Source organism: Oryzias latipes, chromosome 7 (assembly GCF_002234675.1).
Source record: "Oryzias latipes chromosome 7, ASM223467v1".
Lineage (NCBI taxonomy): Eukaryota > Metazoa > Chordata > Actinopteri > Beloniformes > Adrianichthyidae > Oryzias > Oryzias latipes.
In genome coordinates, this window is record NC_019865.2 from 23588169 (window position 1) to 23612542 (window position 24374).

General features: G+C 42.0%; 1 protein-coding gene across 1 annotated transcript; it reads left to right on the plus strand.

Annotated features, from left to right (window-relative positions):
- Positions 1–1721: 1721 nt before the first annotated feature.
- Positions 1722–4186, plus strand: fam43b (family with sequence similarity 43 member B). The gene has a single exon (XM_011477558.3). It carries the CDS (start codon positions 1884–1886, stop codon positions 2862–2864), a length of 981 nt encoding a protein of 326 aa, XP_011475860.1. The 5' UTR covers positions 1722–1883; the 3' UTR covers positions 2865–4186.
- The last annotated feature ends 20188 nt before the right edge of the window (positions 4187–24374 follow it).

Sequence of the window (24374 nt, forward strand, 5' to 3'; positions counted from 1 at the left end):
TTTAACAGAGGTTAAAATTTCTCCTTTCTGACTTTGTCTCTGCTAAATTCAAACACAAATGAAGGTAGAAAATTGGCATACAAGAATGTTACAGCATCAAGTGTGAAGCAACGTGACAGGGAAACCTTGACTAAGAATGACTCAATGATTTATGAAGAAAAAACACTTCACTGAAAAAGAAAGATGCTAGATTATTAATAAATAAATAAAAAAGCTTAAGCAGGAGAAAGTTTCTCAAACACACTTAAGATTAGTGACAGTCATGTCTGATGATGATGAACTAAATTTGGCTACCAGAACACATTTTTAATCTCTTCAAGTCAATATAATAATTCAAAGCCGTTCTTTAACACTTTTTAGGATTTGCAAAAAATGTGTTGTTTTTTAAATTATTTGATAATTTAGCTTTATTTGTTTTTCTGCATTCATCCATCAATTTTAAAACCTGAACTCATCTGCTGGGTGAAGGCGGGCACACCGCTGACAGGTTGCTGTTCTGTTTCAGGGCAGTGCAGTGCTTCCTCCCAATCAACCTGTGGGAGAAAGCTGGGGTGCCTTGAGAGAACACACAGGAAAGGTCCAAGCCTGGATTTGAACCAGGGCCTTTCTCTATTTAAAAATGCTTTTGTGACTGTGTTCGGGAAACTTGGCCCATTTCCAACAATTGATGCTGTCAAGAAAAGAACCTGAATGAAAACTGGGAGAAACCAAACAAACCCCTAAAACCATGATGTGACAAAAAAGGGTTCAGACAAGCCAATGTAGCACTGACTAAGAGAAAACCATTGAAAAATACAGTTGTGTAGAGATAGAGCAGTCGATCTCTGATCAGAAGATCGCATGTTTGGTTCCCCTCCTGCGCACCCATGTGTCTAGGTTTTTCTCTGACAAGACACAGAATCCCACATTGATCCTGGTGGTTATGTGTTGGTGCCAGTGTTCGGAAGCAGAGTGCGAATGTGTGTCTATGGGTGAATGAAAATGAGACTGTACAGTGTCTATAAAAGTATAAGCAATTTAACATAAAAAAATACTCAGCTATGAAAAATGCTGTCTTGGAAAATTGACATATGAAACCTGGTGTGACTATGATTGAAGACAAAATACAGTCTGTGAACTAGGATGACTGCCTGAGTGCTCGGACTCAACGTCACTTACATCAACATCACATCGGTCCTAACATCACTTAAGTGGAAATGAAAGCATGACTGAGAATACAGAAAGGAGCTCTGATCCTCACTGATGTTCTCCATTTGTTTTGATATGAACAGGAATTTAAGAATCCTTTTGAATCCTCTCATGTTCGAGTATTGAAATTAACTTAGATATTTAAAGTACAAAATGTGAGTTTTAAGACTATTTAGAGGATAACGTTGTGCTGTCTTGATCAGAAATGTAAAAAAAAGGTTTAGTTGGATACAAATCATTAATTGGAAAATGTTACAATTTTCTTATCATAAATTGGAAAAAAGATCCAAAATCAAATGCATTTGAAATAAGTTTATTTTCTTGCCTATAAGGAGAATCATGTGCAATACATCATAACTTGAAAAGGGACAAAGAATATTTAGTAGGGAGCTAAATGGAAGCAAAACAATAAAGCAGGGAGGGGTGTGAGTGTACCCGAGAGCGCATCTGAGACTCCTGCACTGATCAGCGTTGCTGGATGCAGCCAAGAGAGGAAGAGGAGGAGGAGAGGAAGGAGGAGCGACAGAGCGCACAGACTGGCTCAGCCTCGCAGCTTTCAGTCTCTCCTCTGAGCTTCACAAAGCAGCTCCACTTCGCTTCTTTTTTGTCTGCACAGAAGCTTTCATGCTTTTCCTGCCGAGCACATAAGAGGAAAAGCAGCCGAAGGGCCGTTTAGCTCCGACTCCTTTTAGACCATGCTACCTTGGAGAAGGAATAAGTTTGTTCTTGCTGAGGATGGGGCCAAGAGTAAGCCCAAGAGTCTGGGGACGGGGCTGACCTACCACTCCATCCTCACCTCGCTCCTGCGCTCCTGTCCTGACCTGCTCCCTGACTGTCCCTTCGACTGGGTAGGCAGCATCTTCCACAGCAAACGGCAGAAGGTGGAGCTGAACAAGGAGGAGCCAGTTTACAACGTGCGATACCTTGGGAGCATTGTCACCATCATGGCAAAGGGAGAAGGGTGCACCCAGGAGGCGGTGGCCAAGATCTGGGCGAGGAGCAACTATGGCGAGCAGAGCGTCAAGATGAGGTTGACTGTGGGATCGCAAGGAATCCGAATGATCACCAGCAAATCAGGGGACAAGAAGCCCGTCCACCTATACTCTCTGAACCGAATCACGTGCTGTGCAACGGACCCATACCGCCCCAAAATCCTGGCTTGGATCTACAGACACCAGGTCAAGAACATGGCGGTGGTACTCCGGTGTCACGCAGTCCTGTTTAGCAAGTCGGAGAAGGCCCAAGCCATCGCCCGCAGCCTCTACCAAAACGCCACCTCCGCCTTCAGCGAGTTTAAGCGGCTGAAGCGCCAGAGTGACTTCCGGCATCGCCAGCAGCAGCTGCTAGGTGAGGAGGTGGTGCCCCTGATGCCCCTGAGAAGGCTACTGAATGGCCAGTGCCACTACAGACCGCAAATGGATCACCCAGGGAGCACCACCCGCCTCTGCTCCATCACAGAGGAAGAGGAAGAAGAGGTGGAGGAAGACCACAAAGAGCCAGAGAAAGACGTACAGGGACAGCGGCAAACACAAAAAGTTCTTACGACAAAAACGGACCCAACTCAGTTATTGTCAGAGCTGGACATTGTGGACATCGCCCGACTTGAGCAATGCCAGATCAACTTTGTCAGTGACAGCAACAACAACACCTTTTCATTTGTTACCTCTCTGGTGTGACTTTCACAGACAGGAATTATCCAGCACAACAGCACATTACTGTCTCCTTTCTTACCTCTCCGCTCAGGCTCACTCCCTCCCCCGTCCATTCAAGTGTTTACCAGAAACTTCTCAGAGAAGGGACGGACGACGGCTCCATGGGTGTGATTTCCCTGCTCTGCCCAGATGGCTCAGTTCCTGCTTTTGGCTGCAGTTTTGGGGAAACTGCTTGTTTACAAAAGAGGGCTCCCAATGCACAGAAAAAGGACAGCACAATGTCGAACGAGGACACAAACGCCCCGACGCTCAGTTCAAAGAGCCAGATGGGAGCACCTCGCTGGATTTACCCAACCGTCCTCTGTTCGGCTGTTGTGAGCATCTTTAAACCCATTTGCCAGCAAGGACCTTTTTTAGAGGATAAACTTGTAATATTTTTCTGTTTCCAAGACAGTTCTTTGTAAATTTGTGTAATTTTTCTAAAATGACAGCCTTTTCCTGAATATTGCTCCCAGACTGACCTTTTGCCAAACGTTTATTACAGTTTTGTTAATAAGGCTATAATCCAGGAGGCAAGCCATTATTTAACGCTGCCAGCTGTCACCGCCCTCATCCCCCGAGCATGAGAAGTCAGCAGTAACCTTTGCAGCTTTTGTCGTTTTCTTCACGTGGCACCTTTGATCCTTCAGCACTGTGATAAATTATGTGTGTAGGGACAAAATAAGCAGTCCCCTTCAAAGTAATGTAATGTCGTTTTTTACTGTTGTGGCACGCGTTTTGTTTATGCTCACACCGATGACATCAGCAGTCCAAGACACAAAACTGTGAAAATCAAGGAGATAATATTTTAATAAACCGCTGTATGGTGGCCGGGTCACATTGACCCAAACATTCAAAGACAAAACCTTTTTTAATGGGGTCATTTGTCATTTGCAATCTGTTTATATGTCATGATTTGTTTGCAAAAATAGGCTAATTTGGGTTCTAAAGTCCTGTTTGGGTGTTTGGGTCACATTGACCCACCCAACAAATATACATCCAGATGCATATCCTAAATGGCCCCTGCACAACAATTATCCCTATCTTTTGATCTTTTTGATTAGAATATTTCACAAGAGATATTACAAAAGAAAGAATTGTAGAGATTCATGAAGTATTTCTTTTTTCACTTCATGCATTTTTGAGATTCTTTTGTTGCTCCTTTCTGGTTGTTTTTCCTTACTTAACTGTTTTCAAATTTCAGACAAATTTCCTTTCTTGGGTTGTCGTCACATTTGCACTGTGGTTATCATGAAATGGAGCAGTTTTTTCAACATATGATGAATAAAAATTTGCCCTCATTCGGATTGCCGTCTTGGATCTCTGCAGGGTATTTTAGATGTTATCAAAGGGATTGTTAAAATGCATTCCAGTGGCGTGCATAATTTGCACATTTGTGATGTACAGATATGCATGTGCGAGATGAGTGTGTCCCCACGTTGCAGACACACACAAACACCATTTTTAAAACAGAAAACTTTGATTAACCCATGTGCTATCTTACATTGACGTGTTCTCCCTACCATGACAAAGGTGGATAAAGGTGGAAAGATTTCATGTAATCCATGGACACCAGTGAAGATCACAAATCATTGAAGAAAAAAGGTTCAGAGCACTGTCTAGTGGGTCTGGATGACCCAACTTCCAATGTTAAAGTGCCTAGGATAGCACAAGGGTTACAAAAAAAAGAAGAAGACGGTGCTGTGCAACCAATAAAGAGATTGTTTTATTTCTTTTTTGACATGAGCATGGCTCAGTAAATAGCCTTGTGCTGGTTTTCTGCTCCTTCACACAGAATGGAGCGATTAATCAGCAATTTGAAATGTTCTGGAAGAGAAGGAAAAAGCACCAGCCTCAGCAGGACAGCTGTCAGACTCTGACGGTACAAAGTGACCCAAATCAGAGAGCAGGAAGTTGACTCACCAATCAACCTCTTTATTGCTAACATCATCCATTTTAATGAGCCTTTCAGCCCGACCTGATGAAGTCACAGCCCAATCCGTCCAATATCTGCGGCTTGGCGTTGTGCAGTTTATTCTCCGAGTCATAGACAAATGAATTTTTCATGGCTCACCTTCAAGCAAAACATTACAACACCGCAGTGCAATGAAAGCAGTGATCCTTTGAAATTATTCATGACTGAGTTGTCTCGTGACAACCTGGAAAGCAGTTGGATTTGAAGTTCCTCATTAGGAGTTCTGCTTTTGAGCGGGAATAGTCTCCGTTTGTTGGCGGGATAAACCTGGCTCAGTTGCTTTAACTAACTGAGAGGGGGTTGAGCCTTCCTGCTGGAATCTGTGGGATCAATATTTTGTTCTTCTCTTGAAATAAACCAGCCCTGAAAAGAGAGCAGGAGACAATGGCAGGAGATGGATAGTAAAGAATTCCTTGTCGTTAGGAAGGACAGCTATAGAATCACTTTTCTGTTTTAAGGTGATCATGCTCAGAAAATGTAAACACAGACTGTAAAAGCCAGGATCTTGGGTGATCCAATGACAAAAAGCCAATATGGTTATATTGAGAGGAACAGTAGCAATTTTATGTAAACATAACTCTTGTCAGACGAGCAGGGAAGAGAAAGCAGATGGCGTTGGAAAAGGCACACGCCAGAGCTTCATCTCATCCTTCTTTCAGAATAACACGGTTTTCACGACCTGCAGCTTGTTAACGGTTTGTCACATCTTCTTCTTCTGCTCTCACAAAACGAAGACATGAAATCAGACAAGAGCAAAATACCCCCCAAGCTTTAAAAAAAAAAAAAAAAAAAAGATGTCACTGATACAAAAACAGCATCTGTTCAGACGCTTTTTACACCCCCGTGATGAGATGAGTGACAGCGGCACAGACCCGCTCATCCCTGTCAAAGGATACGAAGAACAAAATGTAGCTTTCCAGAGCAGCTAGCAGCTGATAACAGATTTGTTCCAGTGCAAATTGTGGTGAGATAAAAGGCGAGATGTCCACACTGGCCGAAGGACACAGAGAGAGGGGACCTTTGGAATGAAACAAGAAGAAAAGGCTCTTTCAAGTTTATGGCAATTCTTGCTCCTCAAGCTACCTCATCAGTGTAACTGATTCTTAGTCTGCTCACAACCTCTATGTCAGCTCACACAGCAATTTCTCTTTGCAGTATTTTTCTAGATAAATCTTCTTAAAATGAATCTAAATTGCTGCTGCATAACACTCTTAAGGTTTGTTTTCAACACAGAGGGCCAACGTCAAGTAAAAATAATTGAGTTTAGAGTAAAAATGCCTTTTAATTTAGGAGAGTTTGATGTTTTGAGGTGCTATAAAATAATTAAAGAAAAATTGTAAGTCTGATGGATGCACATGAATTTCTTCGAGTAATTCTTAAAACCAAATTCATTAAAAAAACATTTCGAACAGATGTGCATGTAAGTGCCTATAGGACACCAGTAGGATGCACACACAAACTTTGTTCTGATGGTCTAATTTCCTCAATTCTAACAGTCAGGCTATAGGCAAGGAGGGCACCTTATCACGAGCAGCACTAGTGAGCTCCTTGTGCACTGCACAAGGTTTGGGAGGGGTTACTAAAATTAAAAATCTGTACGACATGCCTGCTTCTGATCTAATTCACCCTTACTTTACCCTTGAGTGTTGTAAAAGTGCTAGCTATGACCTGTCTCTCGCAGCATGCCAGTAAAAAAAGAAATGCATGAACATTCTCACTCTATGACCTTACTGAGCATTCTACAATCTTACTATTTTGTGTGAGTTACCTGCGTTTCCAGTACAGGATTACCTATTGTTTACCCACAGACAGCCCGTATCCATCCAAAAGGCTTTACATACATTGTAATGCAAACTAAACATTATAATGGTAGGACTATTGATGCAGGGAAGCACCATTTTCTGCTCACAGTTAAACTTAGGTCCATTACCAGAACAAACACGTTCATTTTTAATCATTTAGTTGTTTATTGTTTTCTACAAGTGTTCTAAATGTCATCATATAGATTATAATGCAATGTCCTGTGACCGCTGCTCCCAAACTTCAACTGTACAGATTTTACTGATTCATTTTACGGAGAGATGATGCAACACAATGCAACACATCATTTTAACCGATAAGAACATCATCAGCGATGCCAGAAAGTGTCGAAGAGGCTCAGTCTGATGAATTATTCTGCTCTCCCTGCAAGAGAGCATATTTTTTAAGCAAGGCAGACAAATTCAGGGTTGAACTATTTACATCTCTACTCAGTTTTTGTTTTTTTGTTTTTTTTTGCAGTTGGGTTTATTGAAAACCACATACTCAGAAAATATCTGGGGCTCTTTTAATCCTCTTCCTGTTAAGGAAATGGCACAAAAGATGACCCAGATGGACCGAGATGGGGAACAATGACCCCCCAACCACCTGTTTGTCTCACATGCTAAAGAACAGAAACTCGTAGCTCATTTTCTGATGTTACTGGAGGCCCATTACACTCTCTCATTTAGGAGTCAATAACCAGGTTTCTGGTCTTCTGAGGCAAACTATTGAAGATGCTCCCGTTTTATCATTCCTGTGTTTTCCCTGTTTGTTCTGTGGTGATGCACGCCTCAGCGGCAGCGCCGATTAAAGTCGTGAGGTCCACTTCTATCAGTCTTGTCTGACACCTCTGTTGTTCGGCGTCGGCTGTAATTATTTGCTGACGTCAGGAGCGCTCAGACTGACGCGAAGAGCGACTGCGTCTAACAAATAAGCCAAATGTCAGACCTGAGAGCATGGATTAATACAGCCATGCTTAAAGGGCTGTGCTGAGACAGTCCTGCAGAATTTCCTTCTACAGCTCCAGTTAAAACAGTTTTAAAAAATTGCATGTGTTCCGTGTGTGGCCAATTTAATAAGAATATTGATGCATTTATGTGCAGTAAGATTAGTGATGGCTTTGCAGAGACTTAAGCTGAAAATGTTTGTATCTTTTCACTTCATTCTTCCAAAGTAAAGTCAAAATGCTGTGATTTATTGATCATTTTCAATTATCTACTAATCTCTACTTGCAGCAATAAAGCACAAATGGAATCTAATGACTCATAGTTTTCAAACCAAAAACCCTTCTCTCTTAGACAGTGAGATTACCTGCTTTTGTCTGATATAAACAGACATGGACAACACAAAGTATGAAGGTAAATATGTTCCAAAAAGGACAAGATAGTAGATTTGATGAACAAGAGTAAATGTGCCGTTATTTGTACTGAGCTGATTTGAAGCCAGTTTTTTAAGTTCTGTAGTTTTCTGTACAGGTGCACGTGACTAAGGCCTCAATAGAGCTACATAAACACTCAAACCACTTTATTCATTCACTCCTCATTTAGACTTGGTGATGGTAAGCTATTGACGTAGCCACAGCTGCCCTGGGGCAAACTGACAGAGGCGTGGCTGCCAGTATGCGCCTACTGTCACTGGGACATTCATACGCATTCACACACCAGTGGGGCAACACACAACATCACAGCGACAGTTGACTGAGGGGAGAGGGGATTGAACCCCCGACCCCTTCGATCATCGGCCAACCGGCTCAATCGCGTGAGCTATAAGTGATTGCAGTAAAGTATTGCAAGTAACTAAATAGGATGCCCACACAAACTACACTCTTGTCTTATGTCCTCTTGCTTACAAAATGCCGTGGAAAATCGGGCATAACCATTAATGCTCTGCAGGCTCACTGAGCAGACGATGGTCTTAAAATTTTGTGTTGGACACCTGCGTGTCCTGGACAGGCTTGCACATCTTTAGTCTGCAGAGAGCCCATATTCATCCATAAGGGCAGTTGTGACTTAGACATAACATGATTTAATTGCTGTTTCATGTTGTCTGTAATCTGCATAGAGGAGCTCTCTGCATTAGCTAAGGCAAACAAAGTAAACCACAAAGGATTGATCTGCAGCCATCTATAGTTTTTATAGTAGTATAAAGGAGCTACACATTTCATAAAGTGCATGTGCAAAAAAAAACCTCTGCCCCATTTATGGGGTTTCTCCTCACATTTTTCCATATTTCAATAATCCGAGTAATGTCTCATTTTAATTTTAAACAAGGATAAATCTGTTTTCCATCAATGATTGCAACAACAGTGCAACATTGAGGGGTTTTCCTGTACAAATATAATTTTTGAAGTCCTCCCACAGACTAATTCAAATACAAGACACGGCTATGACTACAGTCTTCTTTGAAAACTTCTTTCTATTATTCTTTTAGGCCCCTCTGACCTATTAGTTTGTTTAGGATCTTGTCTTGCTGCAGAACCCAAGCACCCATTGGCTCAACTCCATGAACGGCTACTTCATGAACGGCTAGCCAAAACATTCTCCCTTAACTCTGTACTTGTCATCAACTCCTCTGTCATCAATATTCAGGCCTTGATTATGACTAAACCCATGAGTTAGCTTTCATCTGCAGAATGAAGGAAAAAGAAAAATCACCAAGAGTCCGGCTTGTTGAGGGTAATTTATTTTCTTTCATTGGACACCATAGAATGCATTTGAAAACCTTCCGATTCAGAAGAGTAGCTCAGATAATTACATGTTTTTGTTGCAATATCTATAGTGATGCATCAGCATCAACAGTCCACCCTAGAACTGATGAACAACACTGTTTCCTTCCAGGAGGAACATGAAAAAAGAGATTTAGGAGACACTGCAGCGAATACGTGCCCTGCATTCTGAGTGTTGCAGTAAAAACTTTAACGCTAGTAGTGGAAAATAATTACAAAGTCGTTAAAAATCCTGCTTTGGACAAAACAACCCATTAAAGCCCTTTCTGTCTCCTATTTTTCAAGGAAACTAAGGTTTGCATGCAGAAAACACAGCCATGGTGTCACATTTGGCCAGAAAATCAAATGGAAAAATTATTTCTTCATAAAAAAACATGAACGACAGATTCATGTTTTTGTTTTTATTTTAAAACGTGTAAAAATGTGGTCCATCTCCTAAAAACCAATAAAAGATACACAACAAGAACCCTTCCCTCAACAGTTTATCTACTGTTTGACGATGCTGCCTCTTCATTGGCTGTAAAGATGACAAAGACTCCCGCACAACCACACCCAACAATACTGTGAGTGGACCACTGACTGTATTTGAGAATTGGGCTGAGTGAGTGTGACTTCACCCATAGAAGTGACTAGCTTGCGGTTTCGACCAAGTAAGGCCAATTCAGTCGCTACTTTTTCACAATACAAACATCGCCATGTTTAGGCCGTGTCACAAGACACTACGTACAATTTGCACATATTGCATGGACGAAACTTGGTTATTCGTGAATATATGTGGAAAAAGTGAGGAAAATTAAGGTTTTCACATGAAATTTTCACACCTGGTTTTAACCACGTTAAACCACGGAAAAAGTACGAATAAACCACACAAAGAACACATAAATCACTGTACAACATGAACTGAGCGGGATAATTGTGCCGTTTAAATGCAATTCATTAGTGATTTGTGCGTCAATTTGAAAGTGGTGGTAACATAAAAGTGGGTCATTCAATAACCAAGCACATCAATGTTTCTTACTGGAAGGTAGCACTTAGACAATCATATTATGGTGCTAATAGGGTGTCAGCAAAAGATAATACGTAACCCCAACAATACATACGTGAAGAGTTCATCAGACGTATATGGAACGGTTGTGGAAAGCCACAAATTTGCGTATGTATCTTGCAAAAATCAAGAACAGTTGTGTAAGATTTAAGTAATAATTGCGTATAAACTACGCAAAATACGCGTAATTCTCAACCCACCCAAAATTTTGGAAAGCTCAAAACTGAATTAACATAAAGACCTGTCGGCAAAAAACCCTTTAACAGACATCTTTGCATATCAATGAATGACAAACGCAAGAAACACTTATGAATTACTTATATCGGCGGTTGGGAGTAACCAGAAGGAATAGTAATCCTCATCAAAATAAAAGATATAAACCACACATCCATTTAAACTGTGGTCCAAACAATTTGCATTTGAAGACCCACGCCAATAAAAATTGTGTTTGGTGTTTTTCACATTTTTTTGTACCATGTTTTCTCACAATGGAAAGTATAAATAAAGAAAATTAAAATAAAAACTGCATTTCTGATTGTTTGTTTTTATTTAAATTATTGTAGATCAGGAGCAAATAAAAAAATATGCCATTGGAAAAAGCTTATAACTGTAACATCATGGCTACAGCAGGCTGACAGCATACTTCTTGCTCAACTCCATTCTGTACATACTGTACGTCTTCATTTTCCTTATCTAAGCTGAAATCTGGCTCAGAACTGTACAGCTGGATAGCTCCAATATTGCTCACCATTTTTGATGCACCAGTAATGTAAGATTGGGGTTCTAAGTGGCTGTAAGGTAGCAGGAGAGAATGTGAATAGACAGCTCCGTTGAGGGCGACGGGAGGCAACTTAGAGGGAAATTTCTGATGAACTTCTGCCGCTCTGCAAAAACGATGTCCTAGAAAACAACACAGGTTTTTGTGAAGACCATGGTGAATACTTTAATAATATATCAACAGATGATCAGAGAGGGTCTTTAAGCAAACCTCGACAAAATAATAAAACGTGTGTTTTACTCTTATGAGGGAATAAAATCCCTTTTCTCCTAATTGAAAATTTGGATAGAATACCAGTAAGCCATCACTAAATCTAGTTTATTTTTGTCTGGTCAAAGCTGTTGTAATAGCTGGATTTGCAAAGGTACATTAGAACATTTACTTTTGTCTTCCTGCTTCAGGCTTCTAAATTAAGCCTTTATAAAACAGCAGGGAACATAAAGAAGGTAACAGGCTGCAATTATTATTACATTTGCAAAAGCGGAAGAGGTGTATCTGACCTTTACTTAGAGCTCCGTGGGTTCAGACTAATGTAGGAGTTTCAGCTCTTGAAAAGGAAAAGCATGACTAACAGGATGACCAAACCGAAGCACTTAGGAGGAGGTTTCATAAAAGAGAAGAAAACATCAGACAGAGAAAGCAAAAAAAAAAAAAAAAAAATCATGCCTGTTTACCCTTCGAGCAGTCTGTTGGACAGAGAGGAGGCGTTCAGCCCAGCATCCGTTTGTTTCCGCCGTTTCCTATTACCCAGGGAGCGGGGAAGCAAGTCTCCAGAGAGCAATCACTTAGACACACACACACACGGTTGGAAAAGAAAGTGGGCCACGTTCACACAAATGCATGGACGAGGCTGGGGGCATTTCATTTAGGAAGAGAGCGTTTAAGGACAACATAGGGCCTTTTCCTTTCATCTGATGAACTACCACCAGTGGCAGGTAAGTAAGAGGACAGCAGAGTGGGTGGACTTGGCCAGCATTTGAGCAGATTGGCACACGACACAGAAAGTTTGGACTGAGGCCAGCTGTGGCCACAGAAGCTGAACAAATGAGGATGCTGGAAAACAAACATGTTGGAGCTATACAGCAGTGGAGCAGCTTTCTATTTAAAAAAAAAAAAAAGCATTTTATGAAAACAAAATTAAGCATTAGTTTTTCGTTTATTTATTTAAATGATAAATATAAACAGTTTAAATAAAGACAATTTTGGAGGATCAAAACCAACTTATTGTGTTTAAATAGAAAAATATGGATACCGTCTGATGAAATGGTAAAAAATAAAATAAAATAAAAAAACCTAACTACTAAATAGCGCAAACCAAAACTTAAATTTTTGGCCACAAATTAAATTAATTGTTCAAACAAAATACTAATTTGTGGCCACAAAATAGGTAAAAAAATGAGTTTAAACAAATTACTACTGTAATTTATGCATTGCCATGATATAAAAAAATTGTATGAACCAAACAAAAAATTGTGCTCACAAATAAGGTAAATCGTCAGTTAAATCAATCAATAAAAAAATGTTTTTATGGACTTTGGAGTTTATTTCTTTATTCTTATCGGAGCAGTCAAAGAAAATATGCAGCTCAGCTTCTATTTGTGACGTGCAAGTTGTTACTATGGAAGTCCCGCTCCATTCTGATGCATCCATAGGTTTAGAGGCGCTGTAAGTTATCGGGAGAACATGCAAACAGCCAACAGCCCCGTCCACAACCCATAGGTGAATTTCTAAATTAACTCCTGCTGCCCTGCAGAAACTATGTCCCAGAAAACGACACAGTTGGTTTTTTTTGTTTTATTTTGGCCAAAAAACAGAAATCATAATTAAAAGAACACTGAGAATGCTTTGAAAATAGATCAAAAGATGATTGGAGTGAGTCTTTAACAGTTCAAAAAATAATATTTCTGGCAATCAAAATAGTGAAATTGTATGAACGAAATGCCAATCTGTGTTTACAAAACGTTTATATTTTTTAAATGACAAACTAATTTGTGGCCACAAAATAGTTCCTTTTGGTTTTTAAAGTTTTCTCTCAAAAAATAAATCAAATAATATGATTCAATTCAATTCAATTCAATTTTATTTGTATAGCCCAAAATCACGACAACAGTCGTCTCGATGGGCTTCGAAGTAAAACATGAAATCAAAAGGATCACGAATACAAAGAGTTCAATAGAAAAATACTAAAATGAACTAACAAACTGACTAAGCTATACTGGCATCCCTGCCCTTAGACCCCCCTTCGCGGTAAGGAAAAACTCCCAAAAAAACCGGATTCCGGAAAAAACGAAGAAACCTCAGGGGTGCCCACATGAAGGAGGGATCCTCCCCCAGGACGGACAGGCGATTTACCAGAAATCTTAGAGAAGAATTAACTTATCTAAATCTACAGCTACATATATAAAAGTCCAGCAGACGAGCTTCATCCAGCCGTGGTTGTGGGGACAGTCAAAGGCGCGAGTCGAGCCGGAGACAGGAACCACAGCCAGGTGTAGGAGCAGGAGCAGAGACGAGGTACTCGGTCAGGTACAGAGCAGAGACGAGCCAGAGATGAGCCAGAGGCAGGATCCACAGCCAGGTGTAGGAGCAGGAGCAAAGGCGAGGTAAACGGTCAGGAACTGGAGCACGGATGAGCCAACTGGAGTCTGGAAGCACTCCCACTCCCCAGGAGGGGAGAGGAAAAGAGGGACAATACATGAATCGCACTGCACCAAACAGAGGCATGGAGAACTAAATGATAAATTATGATCAAGAATAGAGGAGAGGAAGGGTAGAAGTAAAAAAGGAAAGAGGACAGAACCCCAGTGCACCATAGTTACCCCAGCTTCAACTTCTAGCAGCCTTTTAAAAGAAATAGTTATTATTAAGTTTAATTTAAACAAACTAACATTAAGTTAAATAATCTCTGAATACTAGCTAGTCTGACAATAAGCCTGTCCAAAGAGGAATGTTTTCAGTCTAGCTTTGAATGTAGAAACTGAGTCGGCCTCTCTTACATGAGCTGGGAGTTTATTCCATAAGACAGGGGCTTGGTGGCTAAACGCTCTACCTCCAACCGTACTTTTACTAATTCTAGGAACCACAAGCAGTCCTGCATTTTGCGAGCGAAGTGTTCTGATTGGTTGGTAAGGGACTATGAGGTCCTTAATATAGGACGGGGCCATTCCATGTAAGGCCTTATAGGTTAACAGGAGGATCTTGAACTTAATTCTAGAATCATCCATTTATTTGAATTTTCACAAGAGAAAAAACAAGCTCTTTTCTTTGTTTCATTTTGCTTGTCGAGAAAAAAGATAGCAATGAATGAAAACAAAAAAAACAACGTTTACTTAATTTTTCCAAACCCGAAGTTAAGTTGTTACGATAAAAGATCTCAGCACTTGTTGGTGTTTGGATGCATATTGCGATGATTCTGAAGCATCACTCAGTCATAATTTTACAGATGACTAAATTATTGACTTGCCAATTACTGTTCATTGCTGCAATTAGAAAAAAAAAATACCTCCATTTTCATGCAATGAAAATACATAGATTTTTACAATTTTTAACCATTGCGTTTGGTTTGTATCACAAGAAAATGGTTTTATGAAATGCACATTTCCTTGAAAAAAAAATACTTGATTTTGCTTATTTTGGATGTTTGCAACCTTTTTTTTTAAAGCAATCAAACGTTCCTCTTTTTTTCTTAGTCTCTGTTATAATAGCAAACGTGAGATAACAAAATTATATGGATCAAAAAGGTAAACAGATCAAAAGAGTAAAGAAAATACCAAGAAAATTTCTTAAATGAAACTCAGTCGTGCTGTCTTTGTCCAACATGTAGATTCACTCCATAGTGATGCTGTCACCCATTAAACTACAAGTTATACCCATATCCTTTAAAAGTAGTATTTAGTCTTCACATTGACATATTTTAGTTTTTTTGTGGCAACATGTTAATTTATTTATTGAATAAATTTAATATTCAGACATGAAGTAAGAAAAGCTTGTAGATATAGAACATTTTTAAAAACAAACTTGTTTTGCCTTGCGCTGAACCATCGTTTATTGAATCTGATTATAGCTTCTTCAAGTAGACTGAATAAATGACATGGCAGACTCCTGTGTTATGAAGTCATACTAACAATGAAGCACAAACAGTATTTGACTCACATGATGATGCACAATATGCTTTCAAAATAGAGGCATAATTAGATTACCATGCAAAACACAGCATTTATGTAAGAGTTCACATCCTCAACCTCTATCCTGCAGCTGCAGTTTTATATATATATACATATATATATATATATATATATACCGTAAATTCCGGACTACAAAGCGCACCCGATTAACTATTTTCACGTGTTTAACTAATTTTATACATACACAAGCCGCGTCGGAGTACAAGCCGCATGAATTAGGCAACATTGTCATCCTGACGGATCACGTCCTGACTCACAGAGCAAGTGTGATTTATTAGCACACAGTGGGTGGTGTCAGTTTTGCCTCAGGCTCATGTATTTGAGTATATCTGCATCTGCCAAACAGTATGCACCTCTATTCTGTTCACAAGTTCCTCAGTTATGTTTTTTTTTTTTTTTTACTTTTGACAATCTAGGTATCATACATAAAATTACAAACAGTAACCATATAATCAACATTACATCCCTCAGTTATGATGAGGAAATTTACATCCGCGATTCCCCATTTCCTTTTTTTTTTTTTTTTTTTTTTAACTTGTCCTGTCCAACAGCTGGGCAGACAGACGAGAGCTGAGGGCCTCTTGTGTTGGACATATTTTGCTTTAACAAGAGGGGTTATTAATCTTCTGACAAACCAAAGGTATGTCTGAATAAACCCCTTTTGTAATTGAGGCCAAACTTTATTAATTTCAATCATGTCTGAAAATCTTTGGTGTTGGACCGGACGGAAAAGGAAAGAGGGGAAGAAGAGAGAGGGACACTAGAGAGAGGGGGGGGGGTAGGGGGTGATAATAGGAGGGGAAGGGGGATAAGACCATGAAGCAGCATACAGCAACAAGCCTACTGGTTGTCAATCATCACGGTAAGGCTCAAATGCAGTACAAAAAGGGCGGGGCCCGTCCACACACACACCCAAATGCCACAAACACACCTGCTAGCTGCAAAAATGTCCACCTGTCGACATGTACACAAAACAGATAGTGTTCACACACGCATACTTATGCCTTAAAACCAACTAGTGTGAAATATTTCAGTCATTCAGTCATGCAAGCTATTAGTGCAAAGGTGAGCTAACACCAGTGCTCAGGTGAGGTTTTATGTTCTTCTAAAATGGATGGTGGAACCTGAAAAGAAGGAGGGAGAGTGCCCAGCCATCCCCACCCCAAGACCCCCACCGCAGCAGCAGCGGCAGCCGGAATCCCCCCAACGCCACACGGGAACCGGCAGGGAACAACCGCCGCCCGGGCGACCAAGCCCGCCACCCAGGCCAGGGCCAGCAGGGCCGCCGCAAGGCCCCCAGAGCCAGAGGCCAGGGAAGCACGGAGGGAAAGAGAGCGCCGCCCCAGCCCAACCAGGAGAGCAGCCCCCCCGCCGCGCCGGGAGAACCCAACGCAGAGCCCCACCGGAGAGGGACGCCCACAGCCCCAAACGAGCACCCCACCACCACCCAGGAGTTCCGGGCATCCCACCGCCCCAACCCCAGGTACGAGCCAGGACCCCCCAAGGGAGACCCGCTCCGCACTCCAGGCAGCCATCCGCCCGGCCCACGGTTGGTCCAGGGAGGAGCGAGGCAGGGGGCCCGCCGCCCCCGCCCAGGAGGGGGGAACCCCGGGGAAAAAAAGAGGGCCCACAAGGGGTGTTATAAATATGGCCCGACCAGGCTCGGCCACAGTTGGAAATTTGGCGGGGCCCAGCACTCAGGAGCAAGGACCAGAACCCACCCCCCAGGGACACGAACACCCCCGGCTCAGATGTAATGTGAACTCCCCCACCGCGCGGAGAGAGCACCGCCGGGCCCAGGAAGCCGGCACCCCGGGGACACGGCCGCCGTTGCAAAGGGGCCCGTACCCCCCACCAGGGAAGAGGCAGGGGACAGATGGACCCAGGTCCCACCTTCCTTGCAAAATGTCTGTGCGTGTATGTGTGTTTGAGATGGTGTGTGTGTGCATGTGTGTGTGTTTATGTTGGGATGTATATATTGAGGGGGGCGGGGTGTGTGTACTAAGGGGGGTGCGGTTAAAATTGGCGGGTAGGGCACTAAGGGGACATCTCCTGATTACTCACAGTGACGTCCCCTCACCCTCCCCACCACGGGGCCCTAAATGTCTAAGGTGCGGTTAAAATTGGCGGGTAGGGTGTTAGGAGGACATCCGCTGCTTGCTGGCAGTGATGTCCAAGCACCCCCCCTACCAAGGGCCTTACATGTCTAAGGTGCAAATAAAACCGAAAGGGGAGGGCCCACTCCATACGGCAACCACAGGAGGGGGGCCACTGCCTAGTAAACCCCCCCCCCAAGGCTCATCGCAGGCTAAGCCCCCCACCCCCTCACCCTATTATGAGGTTATATGAGGAAGGGGGTAAGTTGGGGACAGATGATAGACTGTCCCCCGGTGGTCAAACAGCTGTCCCCCCCCCCCCCAGCAAGGGGGCCAGGCCCACCCAGCCCCAGGCCCCCATCCCCGGAGGCGCAGACACCCCAGGCCCAGCACCACCACCCCCACACAGAGAGAGAGGAGCCAGAAAGCGCCGGCCCCCCCCGGAGCAAGCCCAGGCCCCCACCCCCAAACGCCGGCCCTAGAAGAGCTCTGGTCAGGCCTCGACGGGACCGAGGCAGCCAACCAGCCGGGGAAACCGCCGATGGCCTCAGCGGAGACCCCGACCCGTCAACCCCCTCTGCCCCGTACCAATAGTGCCCCCCCCCTCCCCCAGATTGCCCCCCACAGGACAGGGCCGAAAAGACCCCCACCCCACCCCACCCCCAGACCCCGCAGCCGAAGCGGATGACACCCAGAGCGACCGGGGGCCCCAAGAGGGTTGCCCCGTCCCGCCCCAGAGCCAGGGAAGGGTCGATCCCAGCCCCAGGTGTAGATGGGAAGCCCATCCAGCGCCGCTGGGCCCCCCCCCCGAGCAGCGCCCCCCGCCAACCCCCCCCAGCACAGACAAAGGGACCACCCCCCCAAGCCAAGCCAGACCACCACCCCACCCCCCCACCACGCACCCCCACACCCAAGCCCAGAGGACCACGCAGCGCCCCAGGCCGCCCCACCCAGGCGCCGGACCCGACCCCCCGACCAACGGAGCCCCCACCACCCCCGGCCAGGCACCGGAGGCCCCGACCCCCACCCCGGCCCACGGCAGAAGGGCAAGGAGCAGCGACGACCATGCCCCCCCCACCCCCTAAGTCACGGAGCTAGCTATGGGAGACCAGAGAGACCGAATTCTTTCAAAGTTACTTGAACTTTGGGCTGACATTTTTTCCAAGCTGATATGATCAAGCAGCAGATTTCTGTGTTGACTTATATTTATTTTTTTTTTTGCTTTTCCAATTTATTAAAATAGTTTTTTTAGCAATGCAAAGAGTTATGAAAATGATAGAGCCTAATCATCCTTCTACATCGATGGCACTCATGTCACCAAGCACACAAAGTGACGGTGAAGCTGTGATTGAAACCTTAAGCCAGACTGATAGATCGGCACATACCTGCTGCCAGAGAGCCTGGACAGGCGTGCAGAACCATAGTGCATGCATGTAATTGTCGGGTAGATTACTGTCACAGTGCTGACAAATGTCTGAGTTACTGAGACCCATCTTGAACATCCTCTGTCCAGTGTAGTAAATTCTGTGAAGAGTTTTGAAATGGATTAGCTGCAGATTTGGACTTTTTGTCATTTTAAAGGTGTTTAGACAAAGTTCTGACCAAAAACTTTCATCTGTGCTGATGCTCAAATCCGCATCCCATTTTGTTGTCGGAAGTGAAATATTGTTATCTAAATTACATAAAAGTTTGTATATTTTGGAGAGAGTTTTATTCATTGAGAAATTGATCAGAGTGGTAACTACATCTGGTAGCTTTAAATCGTTGTCTCTGTATTTAAACTTTTTAGTAATAATTGATTTAAGTTGCTGATATTCCAAGAAGTTATATATTCCATGTTTGTCTTGAAGTTCCTGGGGAGTTATGAATCTTCTATCAATAATTATGTGCTCTAGTTGTTTTATGCCCCCTGCTTGCCAAGCTGGGAAGTGGATAATTTTTTTGTTTATGAGGATGTCTGGGATGTTCCAGATGGGTGTCATTTTGCACGGTTGAATTGATGATTTTGATATTTTGAGAAATTCCCACCAGGCTGTTAAAGTGGCATTTATATTAATACTTTTGAAACAATCCTGTTTTTTAACTATTTGACTAATAAATGGAAGATCTGACAGGTTGATCTTTCCACATAACGCCTGTTCCAAGTCTAACCATGAGTTGGTTTCTGGATTATTTTTTAACCATTTTAAGATGTATTGTAATCTATTTGCAAGAAAGTAATTGTGGAAGTTAGGTAATTCTAATCCTCCACAGCTTTTTGCAGATTTTAAAGTTTTTAGACTAATTCTTGCAGGTTTATTGTTCCATAGAAAGCTTGATATGGATGAGTCTAATGTTTTGAACCATTTTAATGGCGGTTGTGTGGGAATCATTGAGAAGAGATAATTAACTTTGGGTAAGATTTTCATTTTTACCGTGGCTACCTTGCCCATAAGGGACAAAGGCAGGTTGGTCCAGCGTGTGTCCTGTATGTTTTTCAGTAATGGGGTGTAGTTTAGCTGCACCAGTTCTGATATTTTGGGGGGAAAATAAATACCTAGATATTTTATATTGCCTGATTTAACTGGTATTGTGAGTCCTTGCTCCGCATTACTGTTCAGTGGTAATAAAACAGATTTATTCCAATTAATGGAATAGTCTGATATAGAAGAGAATTCATTAATGATTGTTGCCGTTTCATTTACAGAATGTATATTACTTAAAAACAGTAATATGTCATCTGCATAGAGACTAATTTTATGATGGCTGTGTTTGGTTTTAATTCCTTTAATACTCTCATTCTGTCTTATTGCTGCAGCTAGAGGCTCGATAAATATTGCAAAAAGAGAGGGGGAGAGTGGGCAACCCTGTCTAGTTCCTCTTCCAAGAAAAAACCTGTTGGAAGTCTGTTTATTAGTTCTAACTGATGCATTGGGGTTGTGATATAATATTTTGATCCAATTGATGAATGAGCTGTAAGCGCAGGAAAAAAGTAGCGGCTTATAGTCCGGAAATTACGGTATACATATACATATATATATATATATATATATATATATATATATATATATATATATATATATATATATATATATATATATATATATATATATATATATATGTACATATATATATATTTTTTTTAAAAGTGCAGTTATAAAAAAGTATGTATATAAAAAATAATTTTATGTAAATTGGCTTAGTGGAAGTAATATAAGGAGTTGGATCACTTCTTATTTTCAGATAACAGAAACACGCACAAGACTGCATCGACTGTAAAATCGACTTAATCGACTGTAGAAAATGGAAGCAGATAGTTTTAAGATGAGACTTTATCTTGAACTGGAAGCTATCCAGGAATATGAAAGTTTTGAGAAAGCTTTATTTGGGAAGTTTCTGTTTCTATTAGGATTTTAAAAGGGTCAACAGAATTTAATGGCATTCAATGGCTTCACTCAACCACTAGCTATGAGTGGAACAAAGATTTTGTGTTATCATTTATACTCTATGAAAATGAAAAATCCTCATGTATTCTTTTTACGAGCACAACTGTAGACTTTTCATTGGAAGTGGTCGCTTGAATGCGTGTTGCAGAGAGCGGTGTGAACGTAGCTTTAGAGATGAGAGAGGTTAATGACGTCATACAATGAAAAACCTATTTTACCCTACAGGCTGTTCATGACTTGTTAAATCTAAATAAATGTGCACAGCACACTTTGTTTTAAAAATACAAGCATGCCTAATGTAACTGTATTTTTTCTGTTAGCTCACAATTTCAACATTTCACAGTCAGGCTTCGAGGTGAACTAACTGTCCTTGGGTCGTTTCCTTGTCATCGCCACAGTTGTGAACATGCTGTTAACCCGTGCAATAGCATAATGGTGAGATCTACACACACGCAAGCACACACAAACTGCGATACTAATTATTTCTAAGCTCATCAACTCTCTTGCACGCTTGAGGAAAACAGACAGCTATCGCCGCGGATCACACAGAAACATGCTCTGTGGATTTTTCTACATGCCACACTCGATTCTTGAATTGAGACGCTTCATTAAACCTCTTGCAGGTAAAGACAGAAATGGGTTCCAGTACTCAGTTTAATAACAATCCCGTTTTGGAGCCAACTTCATCTACCATGTAACTTTTTGTTTTTTATACTTTACTGGCAGGAATCTCTTAAGGCTTGGATACAAATAATCAGAGGAACTGGAGAAGAAGAAACAGAAATCTGTGAGCTCTACCTGCCATTAGACTCTAAATGAATGCAGCTGAAAACACAAACTTGTGTTTCAAACCCTAATAAGCAGTTTATTTTTGAACTGAACTCAAAAAGACCTTTAGCCCAGAGTTGATCTTGTGCTTGTAAATACACACATTGTAAAATCTGCCATGTTCTTGGTGTTCAGATTCAGACAAATCTCAACTTTTGCCTCAAATTTAGACTGATCACTTTTTTTACTTTTTAAACTGTTCTTTGAGAACGTATGTGATTACATTTAGCTGCTTCTCAAACTCCGTAATTCTTCTACATCTGGGCTGAGGTTTTCAAAGAAAAACCTTATGATAGACCATCTATGTTGGCAGCATCTCAACCCAACATTACAGAGACATGGATATCTTCTCCTTCTTCCCTCACGTCTCTATTAACTGTTTCCTGACTGGATGGCTAAAACTGATTTAGAATGTTTGCATATTTAACAACATAGCCCTTTCAATGGCTAAATAAGGGTGGGCTGTGGGAAGAGAACATCACACTTGCATGTACGCACAGCTGATCACACTCAGTTGCATCTCAACATTTTTGGACCTGGGCTTATGTCATGTCCTACATCAAAAATTACGCAGTTTTATAAATGCTTTTGGCTGGCTTTTTTTTTCAAAGACAGCAAACAGATCAGAGATGTGACCTGCAATTTTTTTATGCACAGAAACACAGACAGGCAGGAAAGTTTAGGGTGTGTTCAGAAAATCATTTGTTCTGGATCAAGTCTGCTTGATTTGATCCGGATTATGTTCTGAATCCTTTGTTTGCTCCTTATTCAGCCCGGCATCAAGCGCAGTACGGACCAAAGCTTGTAACAAAACCATGTGACTAAAGATCTTTTCAGTCATTGGCCAGGAATTACGAGGCGGGTCAAAACAACAAGAGAAAGTCAGACGTGCTACATTTTACAATTCTTATCAGGACAGTTAACTCAATAAAACATTATATTTCAATTAACAGTTTTGAACTTCGGTATGGCATTTAAATGGATGCCATTAATTGACAAGCACAAGATTAGATTAGATTAGATTAAGGGAGCCGGTTTGGCTCGTGCTGGTTGGCTGCGCCTTCCGTCCGTGAAACCAGGGTTCGAATCCAGGCTGCTCCCTGTTCCCTTCTCGACTTCTTTGCCGGTCCCAAGCCCGGTTGCTTTGAGAAGGTTGCATCAGGAAGGGCATCTGGCGTAAAACATTGCCAACATAAACACTCACTTGAGCACTGGTGTTAGCTCACCTTTGCACTAATAGTTTGCATGATTGAATGAATGAAAGATTTCACACTAGTTGGTTTAAAGGCATAGGTATGCCTTCGTGAACACTATCTGTTTTGTGTACATGTTGACATGTGGACATTTTTGGAGCTAGCAGGTGTGTTGATAATATTTGAGTTTGTGTGAACAGGCCCCGCCCTTTTTGTACTATATTTGAACCGTACCGTAATGATAAACAACCAGTAAACCTGTCTGCTCTATGCTGCTTCATGGTCTTACCCCCCTTCCCCTCCTATTATCACCCTCCTACCCCCCCCCCCCTCCCCCTCTCTCTAACGTCCCTCTCTCTTCTTCCCCTCTTTCTTTTTCCGTCCGGTCCAACACCAAAGATTTTCAAACATGATTGAAATTAATAAAGTTTGGCCTCAATTACAAAAGGGGTTTATTCAGACATACCTTTGGTTTGTCTGAAGATTAATAACCCCTCTTGTTAAAGTAAAATATGTCCAACACAAGAGGCCCTCAGCTCTCATCTGTTTGCCTAGCTGTTGGACAGGACAAGTTAAAAAAAAAAAAAAAAAAAAAAAAAAAGGAGAAAGACCCCGAACCGTAGTTGTAGGCCGAACGGTTATTGAACCTATACCGGCACAAACCAAACCTCCACATCTACATTTCTGTTTGCAATACATAAACTGTATCCTCTGCTGCTTTTTCATGTCCCTGGATATTTTGCAGACCATATATTTTCAGACCACTTGAAATTCTTTACTTTTCTCAAAAATTGCCCTATATTTGAATTCTGGTTGTGTTTACTGCTCAGGGTTGCAAAGACTGTAAATAATAAGCAAGCTTTGATGAAAGGTAAAACAGCTTATTAGGCATGAGAGGCAATGAACAGTTTTTGGGAGGCAGTTGGCACATCAGTAACCTGGTTGTGTTTACTGACCTGGAACAGAATCAAAAATATGTCAGTGTTTCAAGAGGACTTTGATGAACTTCACATCCACACTGTTTAATGAACGGCATTATTGGTACTATAGTCAGGACTTTAGCAGAGTGATACATACTGTGCTTCATCATAATAAGAAACGTAGTCTCTCCAGTGTGTCCTGGGTCTTCCCCTGGGCCTCCGCCCAGTGGGACATGCTCGGAACACCTCCCCAGGGAAGCATCCAGACTAAATGCCCTAGCCACCTCAACTGACTCCTTTTGATATGGAGGAGCTCTACTCCGAGCTCTCTCTGAGTGACCGAGCTTCTTACTCAATCTCTAAGGGAACACCCGGCCACCCTACGGGGGAAGATCACTTCAGCCGCTTGTATTCGGGACCTCTTTTTTATCGGATAAGACCCAGAGCTCATGACCATAGGAGAGTATTGGAACAAAGATCAACCGAGAGAGGGCAAACTACCCTTCTCTGGTGTAGACTTAATCAC

What these genes read in the sequence shown, in the direction of transcription:
- fam43b (XM_011477558.3), top strand. Translation starts at nt 1,884, where the DNA reads ATGCTACCTTGGAGAAGGAATAAGTTTGTTCTTGCTGAGGATGGGGCC.